The sequence below is a fragment of the Pagrus pagrus genome (genome assembly GCF_965226575.1).
Source record: "Pagrus pagrus genome assembly, chromosome: 12".
Lineage (NCBI taxonomy): Eukaryota > Metazoa > Chordata > Actinopteri > Spariformes > Sparidae > Pagrus > Pagrus pagrus.
In genome coordinates, this window is record NC_140196.1 from 27,168,765 (window position 1) to 27,188,880 (window position 20,116).

General features: G+C 39.7%; 1 protein-coding gene across 1 annotated transcript in view; it reads right to left on the minus strand.

The window, feature by feature from the left end:
- Positions 1–3,292: 3,292 nt before the first annotated feature.
- Positions 3,293–20,116, minus strand: part of LOC311266630 (potassium voltage-gated channel subfamily B member 2-like) — a 23,881-nt gene continuing 7,057 nt past the window's right edge. The window contains exon 3 of the mRNA XM_084369060.1: positions 3,293–5,315. Coding sequence (XP_084225186.1) covers positions 3,318–5,315 — 1,998 coding nt within the window. The 3' untranslated portion in view covers positions 3,293–3,317. The remainder of the gene's footprint in view (positions 5,316–20,116) is intronic.

Genomic DNA, 20,116 nt, shown 5'->3' on the forward strand with positions numbered 1-20,116 from the left:
CTCCAAGTTCCTCTTATAAAAATGCAATACATTTGTTTAAACAACAAAAAATATGACATCTTCTTCTAGAAAGAGTACATAACTTGGGAGCACAGTTATAATTCATGTTTCACTTTGTTACTGGTCCCTTTACTACACACTTACGCTGCACTGTGTGTTTGAATAATCAATTGTGAACATAATTCCGTGTGCATTTGAACGTGTCAGCATGCATATGAATATATGCACAGATGATCTAATGAAAAGAAATCCATTAAATAAGATTACACAGAGTGCTAAAGAGGCATCGGGTCCTTTCATTCAAGTTCCATGAGAATGCCTGTAGAGGGCACTCTTATACTACCTTTACAATACAATCAGCACCCATGCAAGATAAGCCACACAGACTCACTCCCTCTCTGTACCCGTCTTCATATATAGATATGTGCTTGCTAGAACATGACAGTGTGTGGAGTCACAAGAACTCAGGGCCACGTCCTTCAGTGGTCAACATGCAACTCCTCCCTCAAAGGATAGATTATTTCTTTATCACAACTTGGTCTTATGTTGATATTTTTGGGGCTTCCTTCCTTTTGGCCATGATAACATAGTCAAGTCACAGAAGGCTGGGGGCATGGCAACATAATTACAACAAAGTCCATAGAGTTAAGAAAAGTACGCAGTCAGATGATCAGACAGCAACTGCAGTGAAAGGTTCAGTATGCTTAAAAATGAACTAGTGTACGACAAAAATGTTTACCCCTGTTATAAATGGCCACACAAAGGTGGTGTGACAAGTGGCTCCCTGATCTTACTGCAAGAACTCTGCGCCATTTTGGGTCTTGAGAGTCTTGATCAAATGAATTGTTTAAATGAAGATACTGACACTCCACACACTGACACACTCCACCAGCTTCTCACCCTAAGACACTCAGGGTGAGAAGCTGGTTCCAGGTTGCAAATTGTAGAAATGCAGGTGAAATCATTATCATTTCACCACTTCCTGGTCGACCAGCAACCAAAAAAGATGTTGGATGGTGAAATTATGGAGGGACATTGGGCCATATGTCATATATTTTGAAGACCATTACCTAACATTAGCATTAAACCACATTCTAGATAACATTACCATTAATTTACATCCTGTGTGTTTCACACAGGGTGTGCTCCAGTTATCGGGGTATCACACTGCTCAGACTTGGAGAAGGCCTTGGGATCCCCAGGAGGAGCTGGAAAGCATTGCGGGGGAAAGGGATGTCTGGATTACCCTATTAAGCCTGCCGCCACCACGACCTGACCCATTGAAAAGCAGATGGTGATGGATGGATGGATGGATAGATGGATGGATGGATGGATGGATGGATGGATGGATGTTTCACTTCCAGATTAGCTGGGTTATCAAATATATTGTTTGACCTAGAAATACGGCCTGATGTCCCTCCAGATTTTCACTATCTATTGTCTTTTCAGCAGCTGATCAATCAGGATGTGTTAACCACTACGTTTATACAACTTGCGAGCTGGAACACAGCAGTGTGACATTTGAGCTTCTCACCCGGAGTGTGATGTCAGAGGAAAATGGCCTCTGTGTGAACATGGTCCATTCAAATGAAACAGGTACTTGATCTGAGATCACAATGAGGCCCTGGGGGGAGTGATGGGTCTGTAAACTGTGATGGTTGTTTGGGTTATATTTAAATTCTCTACGAAATAAGTTTGACTAACCTGTTTGTTTGGTTGCAGTTTGTCTATTTGTGTGACTGCTTATGATTCTTAAACAGCTGATCTTCTTTTTTTATTGGTGTTCCCAGATCTTCTGCTTTTAACTTAAAATGATCGTCACAAAGTACAAAACAAGACCAAAGTTGTTATCAACAGATATCCATTAATAAGACACTAGTCTCACAGAGACCAAAACAGATGATGTGTTTGGATGGTCTTTGTCAATTCTTATACAACATGCTCAACCCTAACCAAGTTGGGAAAAGAAGGTGACATTTCTCAGCCACATTTGGATTTGAAACAGGTCAAGTCTCATCAGCCTGTTATGACACGTTCAGTATAGAAATGCGTGACACTGAAGGAGGAGCCCTGAGCTGAGACACAGGCAGTGTGTGATGACCACACACGAGTGATCAGTGAACTTTGCCACCGTCCTTGTGCGCTTTCCTGTCTGTCTTTGTCTGTATATATCTGCTCATTTCACATATGTCCTTTTGAGTATATAGTGCTGTATCCTAAGCTAGTTCATTTTTTAGGATTTTTTTTAATTCTAAAAGTGTATGCAAACAGTGATTTAAAGATGAACACAATAGCCTTTGAGTCTCTATTCATTCCATTTTCACCATCAAGACCCTGCTTTCATTTCAGGAATTATAGAAAAAGGAGAGACACAAATTAAAAACAAAAAAACAGAAACATACATAAATCAGAACATTCATTGTTGAGCAGTGACAAAAATATCAGTGTTCAGGATTGAGCAGATGCATATGTCCTCTTGGACTATGTAATACTATTTGAGTCCAATGAAGTGATAAGAGTGGGACTTTTAGTCCTGTTATTGTGTGCTTGTGTTTGATCTGGGTCCCCTTACAAGAGTGCAATACCTGGGACCACAGAGTGACGAGTAAGCAGGACCCATAATACAGAATAGAGACTCATTTTTTGAAGTCTTGTAAAAGATAATTTTTCAAAGGTTGCTTAGGCAATTGTAAAAAATATTATTTCCTTCCACCTTCTGTCTTTCCTTGGTGTTATTAGTCCATCATAAGAAATAGACCTAAATAGCAAGCAATAGGAAACTACAAATTAAGCCTATTGAGCTGTACACAAAAACTCTTCAAGGTAGTCATAAATATTCATTCAAAAAAGGCTTCATTTTTGCTCACATCTGAGCCTTAAAGGATTAATCAGTCGTCACTGTTGTGCTCCGCAGCATATCAGTCTGGTCTTCAAAGAATAAGTCAATAACACTGACATGAGACAGGGTCTTTCAAATAGGACCCAGACAGTGGGCACATGCTTCTGACCTCCCTCAATGTCCGGTAATAAAGCCATGTGACTACACTGTGAGATGTGTGCTCCTGGACGACAGCGTTTGTCAGAAACAGAGGTGAGAGTCCAAAAGTCTTGTGGGATATGATGAGTGCTTCTATCCAGAACAACTACAACAACTATTGTGAAAGTTTTGTTAACACTTAAATGAATGTGTCTTTGTTCACATCAGGTAATAGTTGTTACAGTTTATTCTGGGTGGTTGCTGTCACCCTTCCCAACGACCTTTTCCTCAACCTTTCCATTTGGCGTCCCTGTCTCAGAGCCCTTGCGCACTTTTTGGATTACATGCTTGTTTCACAGGGCGGTGTCAGGTTTCCATCCCGAACAATGTGGTTTTCTTGTTTCTCTCTACTCTGTTCTGCTCCCTCCCTGTCTTCTCCTTCTTCGCCTCCCTCCATAAATACTAGCTCCTGGGTGCAGTTGAGCGGGCTGGCTTTAGCTGACAGTGGGCTAGCATTGCTGCCTGAGCCGACAGCAGACCTCTCCATGTGATTCCTCCCCTGGTGGCTTAAGCCTGTGAGCTGCCCTTCACCTTCTAAGCTCCTGGCTGCTGAGCCTTCACCTCCCCCCTGGGAGTTGGTTGGACTGACAGATTGCTGGGCCAGAGACGCAGGTTGCAGGATCGCCAGTGGAGACTTACCCTCTTTCGTTGCCGAGCTAGGAGATGGAGAAAACCTGGAAACCATGTCATCGGAAAGTAGTTGAGCAAGCTTGGCTGAGCCAGCAGAGACTGGGGTGGCCACAGGTGTCATCACTGCCATTAGCACCTCATCTTGGGATCCAATGAAGTCAACCTTTAGGGCTCTTGCCTTTTGAGGGCTATTATAATCTCGCAAGGAGCTGCAGATGCTGTCATAGGTCGTTCCAAAGCTTTCAACGCTCTGTGGCACCATACCAATATCTCCAGTCCCACTTCCTTTGGGAGTGGACACAAACTCATACAAACCCTCTTTGATGATGTTCATTGGCTGGATGCTGTCAGAGCCCCTGTTCACCTCCATTGTGCTGATCTGACTTAGATCCAAGGGAGGGGGGATACGCTGGTGTCTAAGACCAGTTTGACCCCCATCATCACTAGGTAGCAGAGAGCTTCTTTCTCCTCTTTCCACTGAAAAATCACCAGCCACCTCAGGTGAAGTTTGCCGGGGTTGGGTTGAGGTCAACACTTTCATCTCCATCTGTTCCTCCATAATTTTCTCTTGCTGCTCCGGAATAGTTGGAGTCTCATTGTAAGTGTCATCCAGCCGCTTAGCGCTGAGGTGTTGAGGGGTAGTTTTGTTAGATGAAGGCTTGAATCGATCAGGGGAGCCCAGCTGAGCCACTTCCTGGTAATGTGAATGTTGGGACCTGTCTGGGCTTCCCACCTCTGCATTGGAGTAGTGTTTGTGGTAGCTCCAGCGGCTGGGTGACAGGTGATTGTCCACAGGACATTTACTGTCCTCTCTCTTTTCTACCAAGACATCTGTGAGTTCCATACTACGTGCAAAAGCATCCTTTAGGTTAATAGAAATAATGCTGCCACTCCGTTTGGCTCTTTCAAGAGCTTCCCTCCTCTTGATGGCCTTCTCCTGCCTCTTCTGTTCCCGGTAGAACTCTGAGAAGTTGTTAACAATGATCGGGATTGGAAGGGCAATGACCAACACACCTGCTATGCAGCAAAGTCCACCTACAATCTTGCCCAGCAGGGTTTGTGGGTAGATGTCTCCATAACCAACGGTGGTCATAGTAATGGTAGCCCACCAGAAGGAGGCAGGGATACTGGTGAATTTGGTTGCATCCTCATCCTTCTCAGCAAAGAACACCAAGCTAGAGAAAATCATAATGCCCATGGCTAAGAAAAGGATCAGCAGACCCAACTCATTATAGCTTCTTCGCAAAGTGAAGCCCAAAGATTGCAGTCCTGTTGAGTGCCTGGCAAGCTTCAGGATCCTTAGAATTCTCATAATTCGGAAAATCTGAACAACACGGCGCACGTTCTGGAACTGCAACACACTCTTGTTAGACTCAGTCAGACAGAGGGTCACATAGTAAGGCAAGATAGCCAGCAAATCAATTATATTCAGAGGTGCTTTGATAAAATTCCACTTGTTGGGTGCTGAGAGCAGGCGCAGTATGTACTCCATTGTAAACCAGGCAATGCAGACAGCTTCCACGTGGGCTAGGCTAGGGTTGTCATTGAATTGGCCAAATTCATCTACCACCTGAAGCTCCGGCAGAGTGTTGAGGGACAACGAGATGGTGGAAATAATGATGAACAGGATGGAGATCATAGCCAGGATCTGCAAGACAATGACAAGATCACGGGTTACTATTATTTGGCACAAAATGATGTACACACATTAATGTCTCCAAGGGATGAATTGTAATGACTTTGAGGATCCCCTGACTTGTTGTCATTTTTGGTTGAAGGTAAAATGTCACGACACTCCTGGTGTTAAATGTACAATCTTACATTACAAATTAGAGGTATGGAGTATGGGAGCATTTACCAGGCAGGGGGTGTCTCTATTAATGCTATCAAGTTGCAATATGGGAACTGTAAAATCCAGCGCTTTTGGAATTTTTTGAAAAAGTGATTTTCTTGTTTGTTGCAACAATGTTGACCCTTTTTTTTGGTTAACTGTCTCTTGTGACTGAAAACTCAGTCATTATCTACTCACTCCCATGTCAATGAGAAGTCTGGTGAAGTTATATAACGATGCAGCATTCTCCTAAACAGCTGAAGTGGCTGAGTACTTGTTTTAAAACATTAAAACAACATTTGGAAGCCCTGAGATCCCAAATACATTTGAAAAGATATGATTTAAAACCTTTTTGAAGGTGATATCTTCACTGTAGCTGCTAGGCTAAAAGTGTTAGCGCACCCTGTCTGAAGCGGGTGCAGCTCGACCCCCGGTTGAGGGTGTAAATAAAGTGTTTTCAAATCGTTTTGGATCTCAGGGCGTCTGGAGACTGGGCTTACAGTGGATGAGCTATATGGAGCCATTTTATGTTTTGTTTTTTTCCATCGGTATGTAGATGTAAATAATGACTGCATATTCTCCTTTAAGTAAAAGTACCACTACAACAATGTAGTTCGTCTTAGTCATCTAGTCCAGTGATTCCCAAACTAATGTCAGGCCCGAAGGTAAATCTAAGTGTTCTAAGATAAATCTGAAAGGTGAGACGATTAATAGGACTGGAAAGGGGAAAAAACAATGTTTTTTTGAAATACTGGATAATTTGACAGGTTTGGGCCTTGAGCAGTAATTTAAAAGAAACCATCTGAGAGGTTAAGAGGGGAAATTACCCTCTGCTGGAACTGCTGACATCTGAAATTTTACGACAAGGAGCCACAACTAGGCATAGCTTTTTTGTAAGGGGTTATGTAATGTATTTTATAAGCTTTAAAAGTGAATAAGTGAAATAGTATTTAAGTACGGTGCCCGAGTACTAAACCACTTTCAAACCTGGTCTATAATATTTTTGCTGACTGGTTGGTCACTAAACCATACTTGCTGCCAGTTGTTGACATTTTTTTAACTATTGCAGTGTTTTCTGTGAGGTCAGCATTCCAGTTTAGTGCTGCACCTCATGTGTCAGCTACTTTAAGCCTCTTTTACTGATTTTTGTCCCACAATGCACTAGAAAAAATGGTCACCAGGGCCAGCTGACATTGACAAGCATGAATATTTTACAAATTGCTGAGTGTTTTAGTTTTTGCCGCTGCATATTTAACCTCATCATTTATGAACATTTCCGACAGTTTCTAAAGTGGACTGAAGGGATTCAAAAAAGTCTAACGTGGGAACTCTAATGTCCCAGCTGAGTGAGGTAGCTAAAGCATGTGCGTTCTGAGTCTCCTCCCTGCAGCCCTTGCGAGGACATTTCAAGATAATTATAATAGGATTGTGTTGCTATCTATAGAAAGGATAGAGAGAGGTTAGAAGTGTTTACTCATTCTTTCCTCCACCGACAGGAAGAATCAGGCAGTAGTTGCACACCCCCAAGAAAGCTTTATACCAAAATAAAATGTATGCAGCCTTTTAAGATAACTGGCTTTAATACTGACTCGCTGCTGGGCATGATAACTACCAGGTGAAGTTTACATTCTGCGTTCACACTGCAGTCATACTTGAGTAAGAGTAAAGATATCATGTTAAAATATTACTTTGGTAAAACTGAACCTTACAAGTAGTACATAAATAAGTATCTGATGTTACATGAACTTAATTACATTTAATGCCAGAAAATAATTTTGATGCTTAGGTATCAAAGGTACAAGTAAAAGTAAATGATGCATACTTACATGTATGTATAAACTGTATACTGTGGGTTTCCCAATTACCTGCTGATTATCAGATCTGATATTTAGCATTTTTCTGATAATAACAATAAGTCTTTTTAATATAGAACCTTTCAAAAAACAGAATTTATCATATAGCCAACAAAGTAAATTAATTTAGGAATGTTGATGTAGCATTTGTAATCTGCAGAGTAACGAGTAACTAAAGTTATCAAATAAAAGTACAATAATTACTACATGTAGAGGAAGGGAGTATAAAGTAGCATAAAATTGATACTCAAGTACAATTCGGTGGTACTAATACTTTACTTAAGTACAGTACTTGATTAGATCCATCGGTGACTGCAGTAGCTGGTGTAATCAACAAAATTAATTTCCTGGAGAAAGAGAGTTGATTGCTGACAGTTCGGGTCAATGCCAACTCAAAGTGTCAATATTAGACAACCTGGAGATACGACTCAACAATCAACTGTTTCTCCAGATAGTTACATTTTGTTGCTTTATATCAGCGCTGTTTTCAAATCAGTTAACAGTGGCTATTGGATTCTGGAGTATGTCACTGGAACAAATATGATTTCTTTCAGTTTTTAAAGGGGCAATGAGTAATGTCCAGAATTGAAATGTAGCTCCAAAAGTATAGTGCGCAGCATATCACACCAGAGTAACCAACAACTGCTGCTTACTATAGCCTTTGCTAAATATCCTGTATGTTGTGTACCTGAAAATTAAACAAATAAATAAAAAACAAATGAATCCTGATTCTGAAACAAAACACTGGCACATCTAGAGCCGCCACCAGAAAGTTGATGAGCCAGTCAGTCTGAGACTGATTCTGTTTTTCAGATACATTAGAAAAACATGATAAAACAAAGAAACTTTTAAAAACACACAGGGATAACATCTCAATGAGGTAGGTTAAAGTTTTTTGCCTAACATCCCATCACATAATCACTGCCAGTAACCAGCAGGAGCTGCCTGGCTCTCGCTGCTGGGGATGGAGTCAGTGGGACAGGCAGGATGACAGGACGTTTCCACGTATAAATGCAGCATTTTTTTCTTCCAGATGCCAAAGACAATATTTGCTTTCATACTCTTACTGTTTTGTCTTGTAACATTGCTTTGTGGGTTGAAGTGTGGGACATTTCTCTGTTATTTTGAACGTCTTTTTATTTTGAGCGATATCCAGTGTCAGACTGTGAAGGCCATCACCACCCCTGTGCCGCCCTGCCAGCTGACACTTTCACAGAGATGTCCATTCACCTCCTTTATGACTCTGTGACTACCTCAGAGGTGGAACAAAACTGTCCCCCTATTCCACCTCCGTAACTTCCATACAGATGGAGAGGTGGAATAATGGCACAATATTCCCACCTTGAAAAGGCAGTGTGAAAGGGGCTAATGACTCCAGTTACAACAAGACACAGCAGGCGGGGAAAGGGCAGGGAGTCAGGCATTAGCAGTGGGTAAAAATGGCATATAGAGCCGGAATGTTTTCACATATGACTCTGTGCATTGCAGATTTATTTTGTGGAAAGACAAACGAAGACTATTTTGGTGACGTTTATCAAAAATAAAAAAGACAAAGGAATTTAAGGCTGAATTACAAAGCTATTCTATTAATAATGTTTTTTATTTTCAGAAATATTCTTTTGAAAGTTTAAACGAACATTAAACTAAAATAAAAACTATTATCAAACAAAGAATAGTGAATGAATGAATTGAAAACTCAGTAAGTAAAAAACAGGTTAAAACAAAAGATAATTACCAATGCATTATTTGCACAACACTTTGTTCAACACGAGAGTGGAAAGTGGAAATGCAAAATTCATTTATTTGAAGAAATATATAATGTCCCTACTACTTTCATATTGCATTTTATGTAAAGAGGGCACTCACTAATTGTGCATATGACCATAAAAAAATATCTAAATCTAATGAAATCCAGAACCAATTAAAAAAATCAATCCTTTAATGTAAGAAATAGAATAATGAATGTATAAGTTTAAATGTTCTTCTTGTCTTTCTCATATATTTTTTGCCATTTTGCTTTACACACTGCAGACTGCATGTTGAACTGTGGTTACTTAGAATCAGTTACAATCAGTTCTTAATCCCTTAAATAAATAAGTCTTTGTTTATATAAAGACATGCAGATAATCTGTCAGCGAAGTTTTTATTGAAATGCTGCCGGGGTGGATTGAGCTGCAGTGACGGCAGCACTGTGTGTGACTGATGTGCAGGAAATGATTAGTGAATAATATATGCACTTTTTTATTCTGCTGTGACGACAGTGCCTGTGACTCAAGAGAGAGTTCCTGTGAAATCATGTGATAGAAGGATTGTCTCGGCTGTTTCCGGATGATGGAGCGTCTGGGCTATCCGAGTCATGTCAAAGGACACTGAGCATTACAGCATTACACAGTGTCCACTATTTCTGCAGCTCAATAATCCTCATCAGACTGAGCTACTCTGCTCTTTGAGTAAGACCAATATAAAAGTTTGTAGGCAAAACTGCAGAGGTAAGCAAGCAAAAGACAACAGAGAGAAACAGAGGAAGATAGATAGAAAGCCAAGGAGAGACAGGACAAAGGGAAGTAGAGGGCAGGTGTATCAAAGTGTGTCCACCCTGCAGCGTCTTAATGGCTTAATGACTGCCAAATGCTGTGACCTTGGCACCCAGAGCAGATTTAAAGCAGTACCAGGAACACACAAGCTGCTTTGGAAGCTGTACACTGGAGGAAGAATTAATGGAGGCTCCACATTTAAGATTCAGCTGATCAATAACACTTTGTATTACAGTGAGTCACTAACAAAAAATGAACTCTGCTCAACTGCTGAACTCAGCTGAAAAACACAAACACAACGGAACAGGCACACTTCAAACAGATAAAAGCTGAGGGAGGTCTGTGTTAGTGACACTGTGTGCCGTCCTCTCACTGTTGTGTGATTGTGATCAAAAACTACTTTGGATGCCTTAGTGACACTGGTGGCTCTGCAACCTTTCCCCTCTAAACTTAGGTTCTTGACAGGCTGAATGAATAAATACCCATGAAATGTGCTATCCCCAGTGGATGAACCCTAATGTTTTGGTGACCACAAGAAAACTGTCTGGTGTTTGTGAGAACAAGTGAGCTAATTATGAAAAAGGGACAATCAGACACTAAGAGAGAGAGAGAGAGAGAGAGAGTGAGAGAGTGAAAGAAGTAAGTGGATGAATTGACAAAGAGAGAAAACACAAGATGGAATGAAAGAAAAGATGAACTGAGTGGGCAGAGAAACCCAAGCCCTGATCAATATGTGGAGGTATTTCTGGAACAACATGGACGGGATCTGTTGCACGGTTGCTGTTTTTGCAGAGGTCAACACTGTTTATCTGTAAAGCTGCTGCTTTCATCAGCCATACAGTGTTCTGCTGTTGGTACACTGAGGTCATTCTGATATTCATTCATTCATTTATTCATTCATTAACCTAGATGTGCTACATTCACCGTGAGGAGCACGTCGTCTAGTAATCAGAAGGTCGCTGGTTCGAATCCCCGGCTCCCCCAGCTGCATGTCGAGGTATCCTTGAGCAAGATACTGAACCCCAAATTGTTCCTGATGAGCAGTTGGCACCTTGCATGGCAGCCTCTGTCATCAGTGTGTGAAATGAATGTGTGTGTGAGAATGGGTGAATGTGACAAGTGTTGTAAAGCACTTTGAGTGGTCCATACCATTTATCTTTTATAGTCTGATAGCATCAACATGTCAAACCTCCTCCAACTCACTGCTGAGGCACAGGTTGTGTTTGGTTATGTTCTAACGTCACAATGGAGGCTGGATAACTTTTTCGATAACAATGCACACGCACAAAGTTGCACTATTTAATCAAAATTCGGTCGGCTTACACCAAGAAGAGCTGAGCCCACCGTCCACCGGTGAATGGCATAATCAGTTTTGCTCAATTATGTCTGACTTCCGAGAAATCTTTGGTATGGCCACTTCCACACCAGGAGAAGTTTACTCCAGTTTAACCCCCCAGATAGCATTTTGAATTTTTCCTGAATTGCTGACTTTATGTCTGCTATTGATAGAACTGTCCTTATACAGTTTTTCTGAATGAGGATTTAAGTTTCTTTCATCACCTTTGAAACAGCAGTTGAGAAAATAACCTCACCACAAAGTCCATTTAATAGCTGCTCTGGAGCTCAGTACATGTTGGCTCTGTTGTTGACAGGAGTAGTAAAGTGCACCTGGGTTCCCTGGAAACTACACTTCATCTCCTGATAAAGACGTGATTTGAATGAAGTGACAACATTGTTAGTCTTTTTTGAGCTTCTGTACAAAGCTTCAGTATTGGGTGCTGATGTAGGTGAGCAAACAATATGAATTATATTAGACATTTTGAAAATATGAGCAAAATGTGAAAAATGTAGATCTGCTCTTATTCTTTCTGTGGTTACATATCGCCAATTCTGACTGGCAAGTTCAGGAATATTTCCAGATCCCCTCTCAGCTCTGTTGTAATATCTAACTGTTATTCTGTCCTCATTCTTTTCAAACATGCTGGTATTTCCATGGTTGGCCTTGTACCGTGCTACCTGTGTGATCTGTGAAGACAGGAAATGTGAGCTGTCCCTTCTGACTTTGATATAACTGGTTTCATTTCTACAGAGAGAAATGGAGACTACATGTTAGGACCTGAGTCAGTGTTTAACAAGACGAAGTCTGTGTATTATTAGGATGTGAATGCCAGACACACACAAAGACAGAGACAGAAAAGGAAGAGGAGCAGAGAGAATAAAGACAGAAAGACAGAGTCAGAATTACAGTAATTACTCAAAGGAGAAACCTCTGGCCTGTCTGTTTGACACTCTGAGCTGTAATTAGCCAAACATACTATGTTATTACCCATCGAGGCAGTGTGATCACTACAACACCTACACTGAGCCATAGTGGAAGCCTCTTGGATCTGCTGGTTTAAGATCATATGATATATCTTTTCTCATGTGTTTCACAGAGATTGGTTTCTTTGCAATCATGTTTTTGAATATATATATATACAAAAATCCTAACCTGAAAATATTGGCTGTCTGTGTCACAAAATGAAAACAGTAGAAATTTGGCTGATAGTTAATGTCTCTCTAGAATCACATGATGACTGCAGCTTTAATTCACTTTTCATCCAATCAAACCAAAGAGGGTCGAACAAACCAAGAATGGATGACCAATCAGTGGTTGGAGCCATTTCCCATATTAACCCCATGCTCATGGGAGCAAGCAAAAAACACTGCAAAAATGGTCTATGAAAGAAAAATGCAATTTAAATTTCTCAGAAAGCAAAAGCAATTTTCTCTTAGTGTATCCACAGATATCATCAGGATGCACGCAACTTGAGTGAACTGAGTAATCACCACCATTTTCTGTATAAATGAATACAATTCAGAGCCACTGGTACAGTACATGCCTTGTGAAATCAGATTTCTGCCTCAGTGAACCATCTCTTAGTGGAACTAGTTATTTATGATGTGGGGAACAAGATGGTTTGTAAAAAAAAAAAAATCACATATTGGGTATACAGGCTATGTGGAGTAAAGCTGCTACAAGGGGAAGGAAAGGAAGCTCACTGCGAGCACTAAGCAGAGACTGCTCAGAGTTAGATTGGTTTAATCCAAGCAGCACCTCCACCAGATGCTCAGTTCATCATCAGAGTCGGACTGCAGCTTTGAGTTCAACACATCCAGTGACCTGACATACACTGCATACAAGCCAATGGTGGAACAAGTGCTGATACAGTATGGTCACTGCTGGTCATCAGTATCACAAGGGCAGAGGGATCTCTTTTAATGTGAACTGTCCAACTGCAGAATATTAACCTCCTGACCTGGAGCTCTCATGATAGCTAACTGAAGGTATGTAGGTAGGCGGCTTTGTATGTACTTGTACTGTAATATTGGCATTAATTAGCAAGATGAAAATGTCACTGATGATAACGAATAAAGTAATGAGCAAACAAACAAACAAGCAAAAAAAAGGACAGCCTGTAGGACTGTAGGCTGTGGAACACTCATACACACAGAAGAGTGTGACACGGAGACATCTGCCAACAAAAGAAATACAGTGGACAGTATGAACTTGCTGTGGATGGCAAACCACTTTGGATCAGCCTCCCTCCTGCTGGAGCGAGAAATCACTCTCATTTGAATTAAAGCATTCAATATGGGAACGCTACAGTACATTAGTGAATACACACTCCTCTCTGAAGGCACAGGGCCAGTAATACATAGACCTCTGAGTAGCCACTTAATGCTGACTGCTGTCTGTGAAAACATGCTTCCTGGACAATGACTCATTGTTGACTCTTACGATGTCCTGAAATTCACTCAGGATTTCACAATGAATTTTATAACTCATGTAAGTGTTGAAATGATTGCTAATTAGTACATCAACAAAGAGATTCCATTTATGGAGCGCAACAGCACCGGAGAAGCACTGCTTATATTTTGACTGCAGCCATACCCTGTTGGTAATGACAAATAACTAACCTGTCTTTACAACCCTGACTTCCAAAAAGTTGGGATGCTGGGCAATAACACTGATAAAAACAGAATGAATCATTAGCGAACAGACTGTGTTTACCAGCAACAGTTTATGAAGTATTCCTGAGACCATGTAGTAATATCCCTTAAACGATCATGTGTTTTTAGAAGCTCGCCCATCCTTGCTTGTGAGTGACTGAGCCCCTTTCATAGCCAATCATGATACTGTCACCTGTTACCAATGAACCTGTTTTTTACCTGTCCCAACATGTTTGGTGATGAGGTAATTAACTCTTGATGCATGGTATGGTGTCCACTACAGTGGACAGACATTTTCTCAGATATATTTTCAGAAATCCAGAAGAGTAAAAAAAATGTATTCATATAAAAAAGTCAGACACTTTTATCCACATTTTTCTTGTGCATTTTTTTTCTGTGACTGAAAACACATCTGTGCACTCCAGCGGACGTTATGCACCAAAGGGTACATTCTGGCCATTTAGATTTTGCCTTATATTGTGTTTTATTTCAAATTCTGATATAATTCACACTTTAATAGTTTCATTCAACATCAGTATTCAATTGTCTTCAGACTGCATCTAAATATAGGCCCAACAGGCAGAATACACCCTTTGGTGCACAACATCAGTGGACAGAAAACAATGCACGAGAAAAATGTCATTAAAATCTGGATAAAAGTATTTCTAACATCTTATTTATAAAAACATTCTGTTTTTCTGAGAATAAAGGATTTGACATTATTGTATAATAGTCAAGTTATTCCTGAATCCCTTTTGATACCACTGATGCATGGTGTCCACTGTAGTGGACATCTATGTAACTCTAATCTAAAATGTTATTGGCATTATTTCTCACTTGTTTAAGAGTACAAGTGAAAAATGAATACAGATTATTATTCAAGAGTAATAATCCATGCACGTAATGGTTAAAGGAGCACTCTGTAGTTTTGTTGAAGAAATGTGAAAAATGTGATTTTTTTTCTGCCTAAACAAACTAAATAAACAAACTCTTTGTTTTCATGACTGAATAAACTGAATAAACAAACTGACCTTAAAGGACAACACACTTTATACTGTTTTACTTTGTTTATATGTGGCGGACCCTGCCACTGTTCTGGGACCTTATAACAGCTTGTTTATTCACTTATGGAACAATATTCCTTATTATTGTTAAAATTAAAATTCAGAGTTTGAGTTTCTTCTTCAAAACTAAATAGTGCCCTTTAAATATATAGTCACATTTTGCTTTATTTATGATTTACACAGCGTCTGTACTTTTTTGGAATCAGAGTTGTACATGTGTTATTTTACTTCAACCTCACTACTTGTTGTCGATTATTTCTTTTATATATAGAACAATGCAAGTTAACCAAACAATTTCACAGCAGGAACAGAGACTATCATTTCTTTGGATAAATATCTAATATCGTTTTTTTTTTTTTTTTTTTTTTTTTTACTTAATTACAGTTTAATAAAGCAAGTCAGTCACACTAATCCCTTAATGTAACCGTATTATACAAACTACTTATGTGGAGATGAAAATCTAAGCAAGCACACAGGAAATAATGTGATGAAATGTAATATTCAGCCATTGTGTGTCTAAAAATACTAGTCCAAATAACAGTACAAGGCCAAAGGTGTAGCAGGAAATAACTTTTTAAAATCTAATGCACATTTTTCCACACAGTGTCAGTAAGAACTAAACTCATCTGAACCTAAATCTAAGGGGCTAAGATAATGTGGTTCAACTGGTTCACAACTCGACTGCAATGGTTGTCCTGATGCACTTTGTTTTCAAGCTGTGTTTAGTAGAGTCACTCTGTTCCCAGACCTCAGTGATGAAGCTGATGTGTATATTATCAAACTAGAGACACAGGGACCAAGTTGTTTCAAAAGGTTTTGATCCAATAGCAAAGCTCAATTTCAGTGTGCTGACAAGCCTCTGACTAGGAGAATGTAGAATCCACATACATTATTTATCAAACATTAAAACATCTACAGCTGTAAAGGCTTTCATCGACTTCTCTAACCAGCAAACATCTCATCCTCACTGAAGATGCTGAAGGTATGTACAGTATACAGTGAGACGTACACTTGAGACACATCTGTCAGTAATCCCACATGGTCATTGGTGCAGCCACACAACATGGTGAGCAAGACAGTTCTCTCCACCTCTTTTATTTGTGGAAGGGTGACTTGTTCATGGGGAGCACGATGAGCATAAGCCGGAATGCCATCGCCCTTGTAAGCAAAATGACTACAATGCCTCCAGTCTTGTAACACGCAGTACTCTGCCCTTCAACAGCAGGAACACATGTCGCTGTCCATGGTGCTTTTTTGTAACTGTGTCTTTTTTTTCTCAGTCCTGCCCTTCAGTTTAGTTTTGGATGAATACTGTTCTCTCAGCTGTAAGCTATAAATGCTGAATAATATACAAAAGTGTAACTTATGTACTGCATACTACCTACATGATCAAAACAATAAGTGGAAATGTGTAGTTGCAGAAGAGAGAGAGGATCATAGAGACACACTGCTGACTGTAGTGTTCCTATCATATTTCTGATCATTCAGTAGTGTCTGTGCTGCTGAAATTAATCCCGCAGACCAAGACACCTCTGGAACACAATTACACAACATTTGCAGGGAAACATGACTGCAGATATAGATTTTACTATAGGTTAAGGGCAGAGTAAAATAAGAGTTAAAATAAAGTTAAACCAGACAAGACGGGAATCTGATTGGCTGGATGGGCTTCAGATAACTTCCCAGCCCGTACCTATATGGCATCCTCATCATTGGTCAACAGCGATATATAAACAGTATTCAATAATAGAGACCAGGCCATATGGAGAATAAACACAAGGATGTCTCATTTCATCAGATTGGAAATTCTGTATGACCTGCACATAATTCCTCAAATGTATGCTTCTTATTCTGTCCATTTTTGCTTATTTTACTCAGAAACAAAATAAAAAGAGTAGAAGAGAATTAAAAGAGTAGAACAGAATAAAAAGAGTAGAACAGAATTAAAAGAGTAGAACAGAATTAAAAGAGTAGAACAGAATAAAAAGAGTAGAACAGAATAAAAAGAGTAGAAAAGAATTAAAAGAGTAGAACAGAATTAAAAGAGTTAGGGATGCTTGGCTAATCACTGCATGGCTGAGCACCCTGTTGGCAGGTACAGGCAGTGATAACTGCACAGTTTGCATTGGTTAAAAAAAGCGATATTGTCATTAGATAAAACCTTTTATTGCACTTTGTTCTTAATTGCCCCCTTCCTCCCTTCTGCAGGTCAGACGGTGGACAGGACAGACTATCCAACCTGCCAACAGTTAGTCTATTTGCAGCAGCAGCAGTCCCGTTAAAAGCCCCAAAGGAGATTAAGCCATACTCCTAAGTCATACTGTGTGTGTGTGTGTGTGTGTGTGTGTGTGTGTGTGTGTGTGTGTGTATGTGTCCACTATGAACAGGTGACCATGCATGCAGACATGCTGTCATGACTCACTGTTGGTTCCACACAAACTTACTCAGAGTTTGAATTTTATATAATGAGAAAAAAGTGCAGGATGAGATAACACTGTATGTGTGTTTTACTTTGTTAAACTCGTGAATGTTGCTTTGACCAACTCTGAAATGACTGTGTGCGTGTGTGTGTGTGTGTGTGTGTGTGTGTGTGTGTCTCCCTTCAAAAGATGCAAAGTGCAAAGGGAACATGTTAAAAAATAGAATCGAAGCCAAAAATAAGAAGATTAAACAGATTATGTAAAGTGTATGAAACTAATCTCTATTATTGGAACATTTAATACTCATATTATCCAAAACTCAAAACTATTATGGATAGTTGTCCATCTGGACTCTCAAATGCTGTGTGTGTGTTTGTGTGTGGATGTGTATTAGTCATGTTGTGTGGACATAAATCTCTTTACACACTCACATTGTAGGGACCCACACACAAAATGTAAATCCCCATAATTCATTTAAATTTAGGGTGAAGACTTGGGTCAGGGTTAGTCCAGCAGTGGTGATGGTTAGGGTAGGTCTTCAGGAAATGAATGTAAGTCTATGTAATGATCTTTCGAAGTGATGGAAACACGACTGAACAAATGGTGCACCATGTTCTCCAAATGGCCAGGTAATGCCTGTTCTAATCAGCAGTAGCACTGAGCTTTACATGTCACCAAGAAGAGACACTCCTATTGGTTAAGAGCTGAGCTGCATCACTGCTGCTACCGAGCGGCACACGGCTGGTGTCGTCGCAGAGAGGCCTAAGCAGCTTCCCTCCTGCTGACACTACGGTTCCAACATAGTCACATGGACCTGTGAAGGCCAGCGCTGCTGTATTTATAGAGTGGTGAACGATCTGTAAACTGGACTTGTACCATGAACAATAATTACTTATTCAAATGCACACCATACACCATATTACATTATACATGCCATATTTTCCGGCCCTCTATTTTTTGCCCTATTGCCAGATACTTTGGTTTTCTATGATTGCCAGATAAAAAGGACAATATATCAGACTATGGGAGCTGTCAACATGGTTCACATCTGTTTAGTGCAGACAAAACATCCAAGGTGTCTCTAGAGCCTAGTGCTGCCTCTCCTACGCTCAACATGCGCAAACAACTGCCAAGCTCTGTAACACTACTGTAGTGTTTAACACTCAGAGAGATGAGTCCACCTGAACAATAAAAGTTGAGAAAGCTGTCTGTCAAACCACAAACAAGATAAACAATTTAGTTAGACTATCTAACTGTTGACTTAGAACTAAGTCCAACTAAGAATTTCTTTTCTGTTAAGTTATAATAACATCCTACACATTTGGTATTATTATTATAGCTTGATTACTATTAATGCTTAGTCCACCAATAGTAGAAACCCTCCCCTCCAGTTAGTTAGAACTGAAGAAGCCTCTTGGATGAGAGGTGAACCCTCTTTAAGAAACTGAAACACGTCCAGTTGCCTACGATACAGCACTTAGAATTACCATGACCTGGATGACTGAGAACCTTCATCAACATACTTGAGTAAAAGTAAATATATTGTGATAATAGTACTTGTGTCTTAATGTATTGGATATTAAATGTAGTTTAAGTACAAGTAAAAGTAAATTGTATGTATCTTTACATGTATGTATATACTGTATACTCTGTTGACTGATTACCCACTTGGAGGATTGTCTGATCCAATATTCAGCATGTTTTGGATTATTGGAATCAGTGTTTTTTTCTGCTTTGGCTCTGCAAAATAACTAGTTACAAATGTTGTTGAGTAAAAATACAGGATTTGCCTCCAAAATGTGGAGTGGAGATATAATGTAGCATAAAAAGGAAATACCAAGTACAAATACATTAAAATAGTACATCCCCACCTTTTACCAAAGACTTTGGTTTGTTTGATCTATGGGCATCAACAGTGTGTTCATGGTAGCATAGCATAAAGCAAAAGGATTATTGCTAGAGTTTTATTGCACACTGAGTTTTAAATGACAAAATCCACACACTGTGAGCTTTGAACTACTGTTATTGAGCTGCCTTATAGAACTACCAATATTGATAGTAGATCATAAATAAATTGATATATATTGATCATACATCGAAGCAGCCCAGTTAATGAGGGCAGTGATGTTGCATTTGAGGTCAGAAATAACATTTCAGGTTAATTTCCATAAAGCGCTAAAATGAATGGAAACAGATTCCTGCATGGAAAGACTGAAAATCAATTTAAAAACTAATGGCATGCTGTCACAAAATGGGTGCAATAATATCCACACAGTTTGTGGTAAATAGATCCAAATGGGCAGAGAAAATATCTGCAAAGGTAATATTCATGCTTCATAATAGCTAAAATGAGTAATATGCCATCATATTCATGCAGGGGCACAGTGCAGCCATTATAACCTGAAAAGGTGTCACAGTTTCTGTGTATGACTCTGCTGGTGCACTCATGCAATCACTGCAATATTTGTGGTGTGATTGATTTATCTAAAGCGTAATGTTAATGTATGTGTGTTAAAGCAGGGATCAGTTCAGCAGAATCCTTGATGGTGCTCAGTTTCTTCAAGATCTCTCTTAAACAGCAGAGCTGTGTCCCTCGACTAACTGTCAAATAAATGACCACTTTCTTACTTCTGTGTGAAAGGACATAAATGCAGCCACAAAGAAATCAAGTCAGCAATTAAAGCCTAGATCTGAGCTCTAAAGATGAAGGTAAAATGTGAATCTAGCTCACAGCTCTGAACAGTCTCTCCTCAT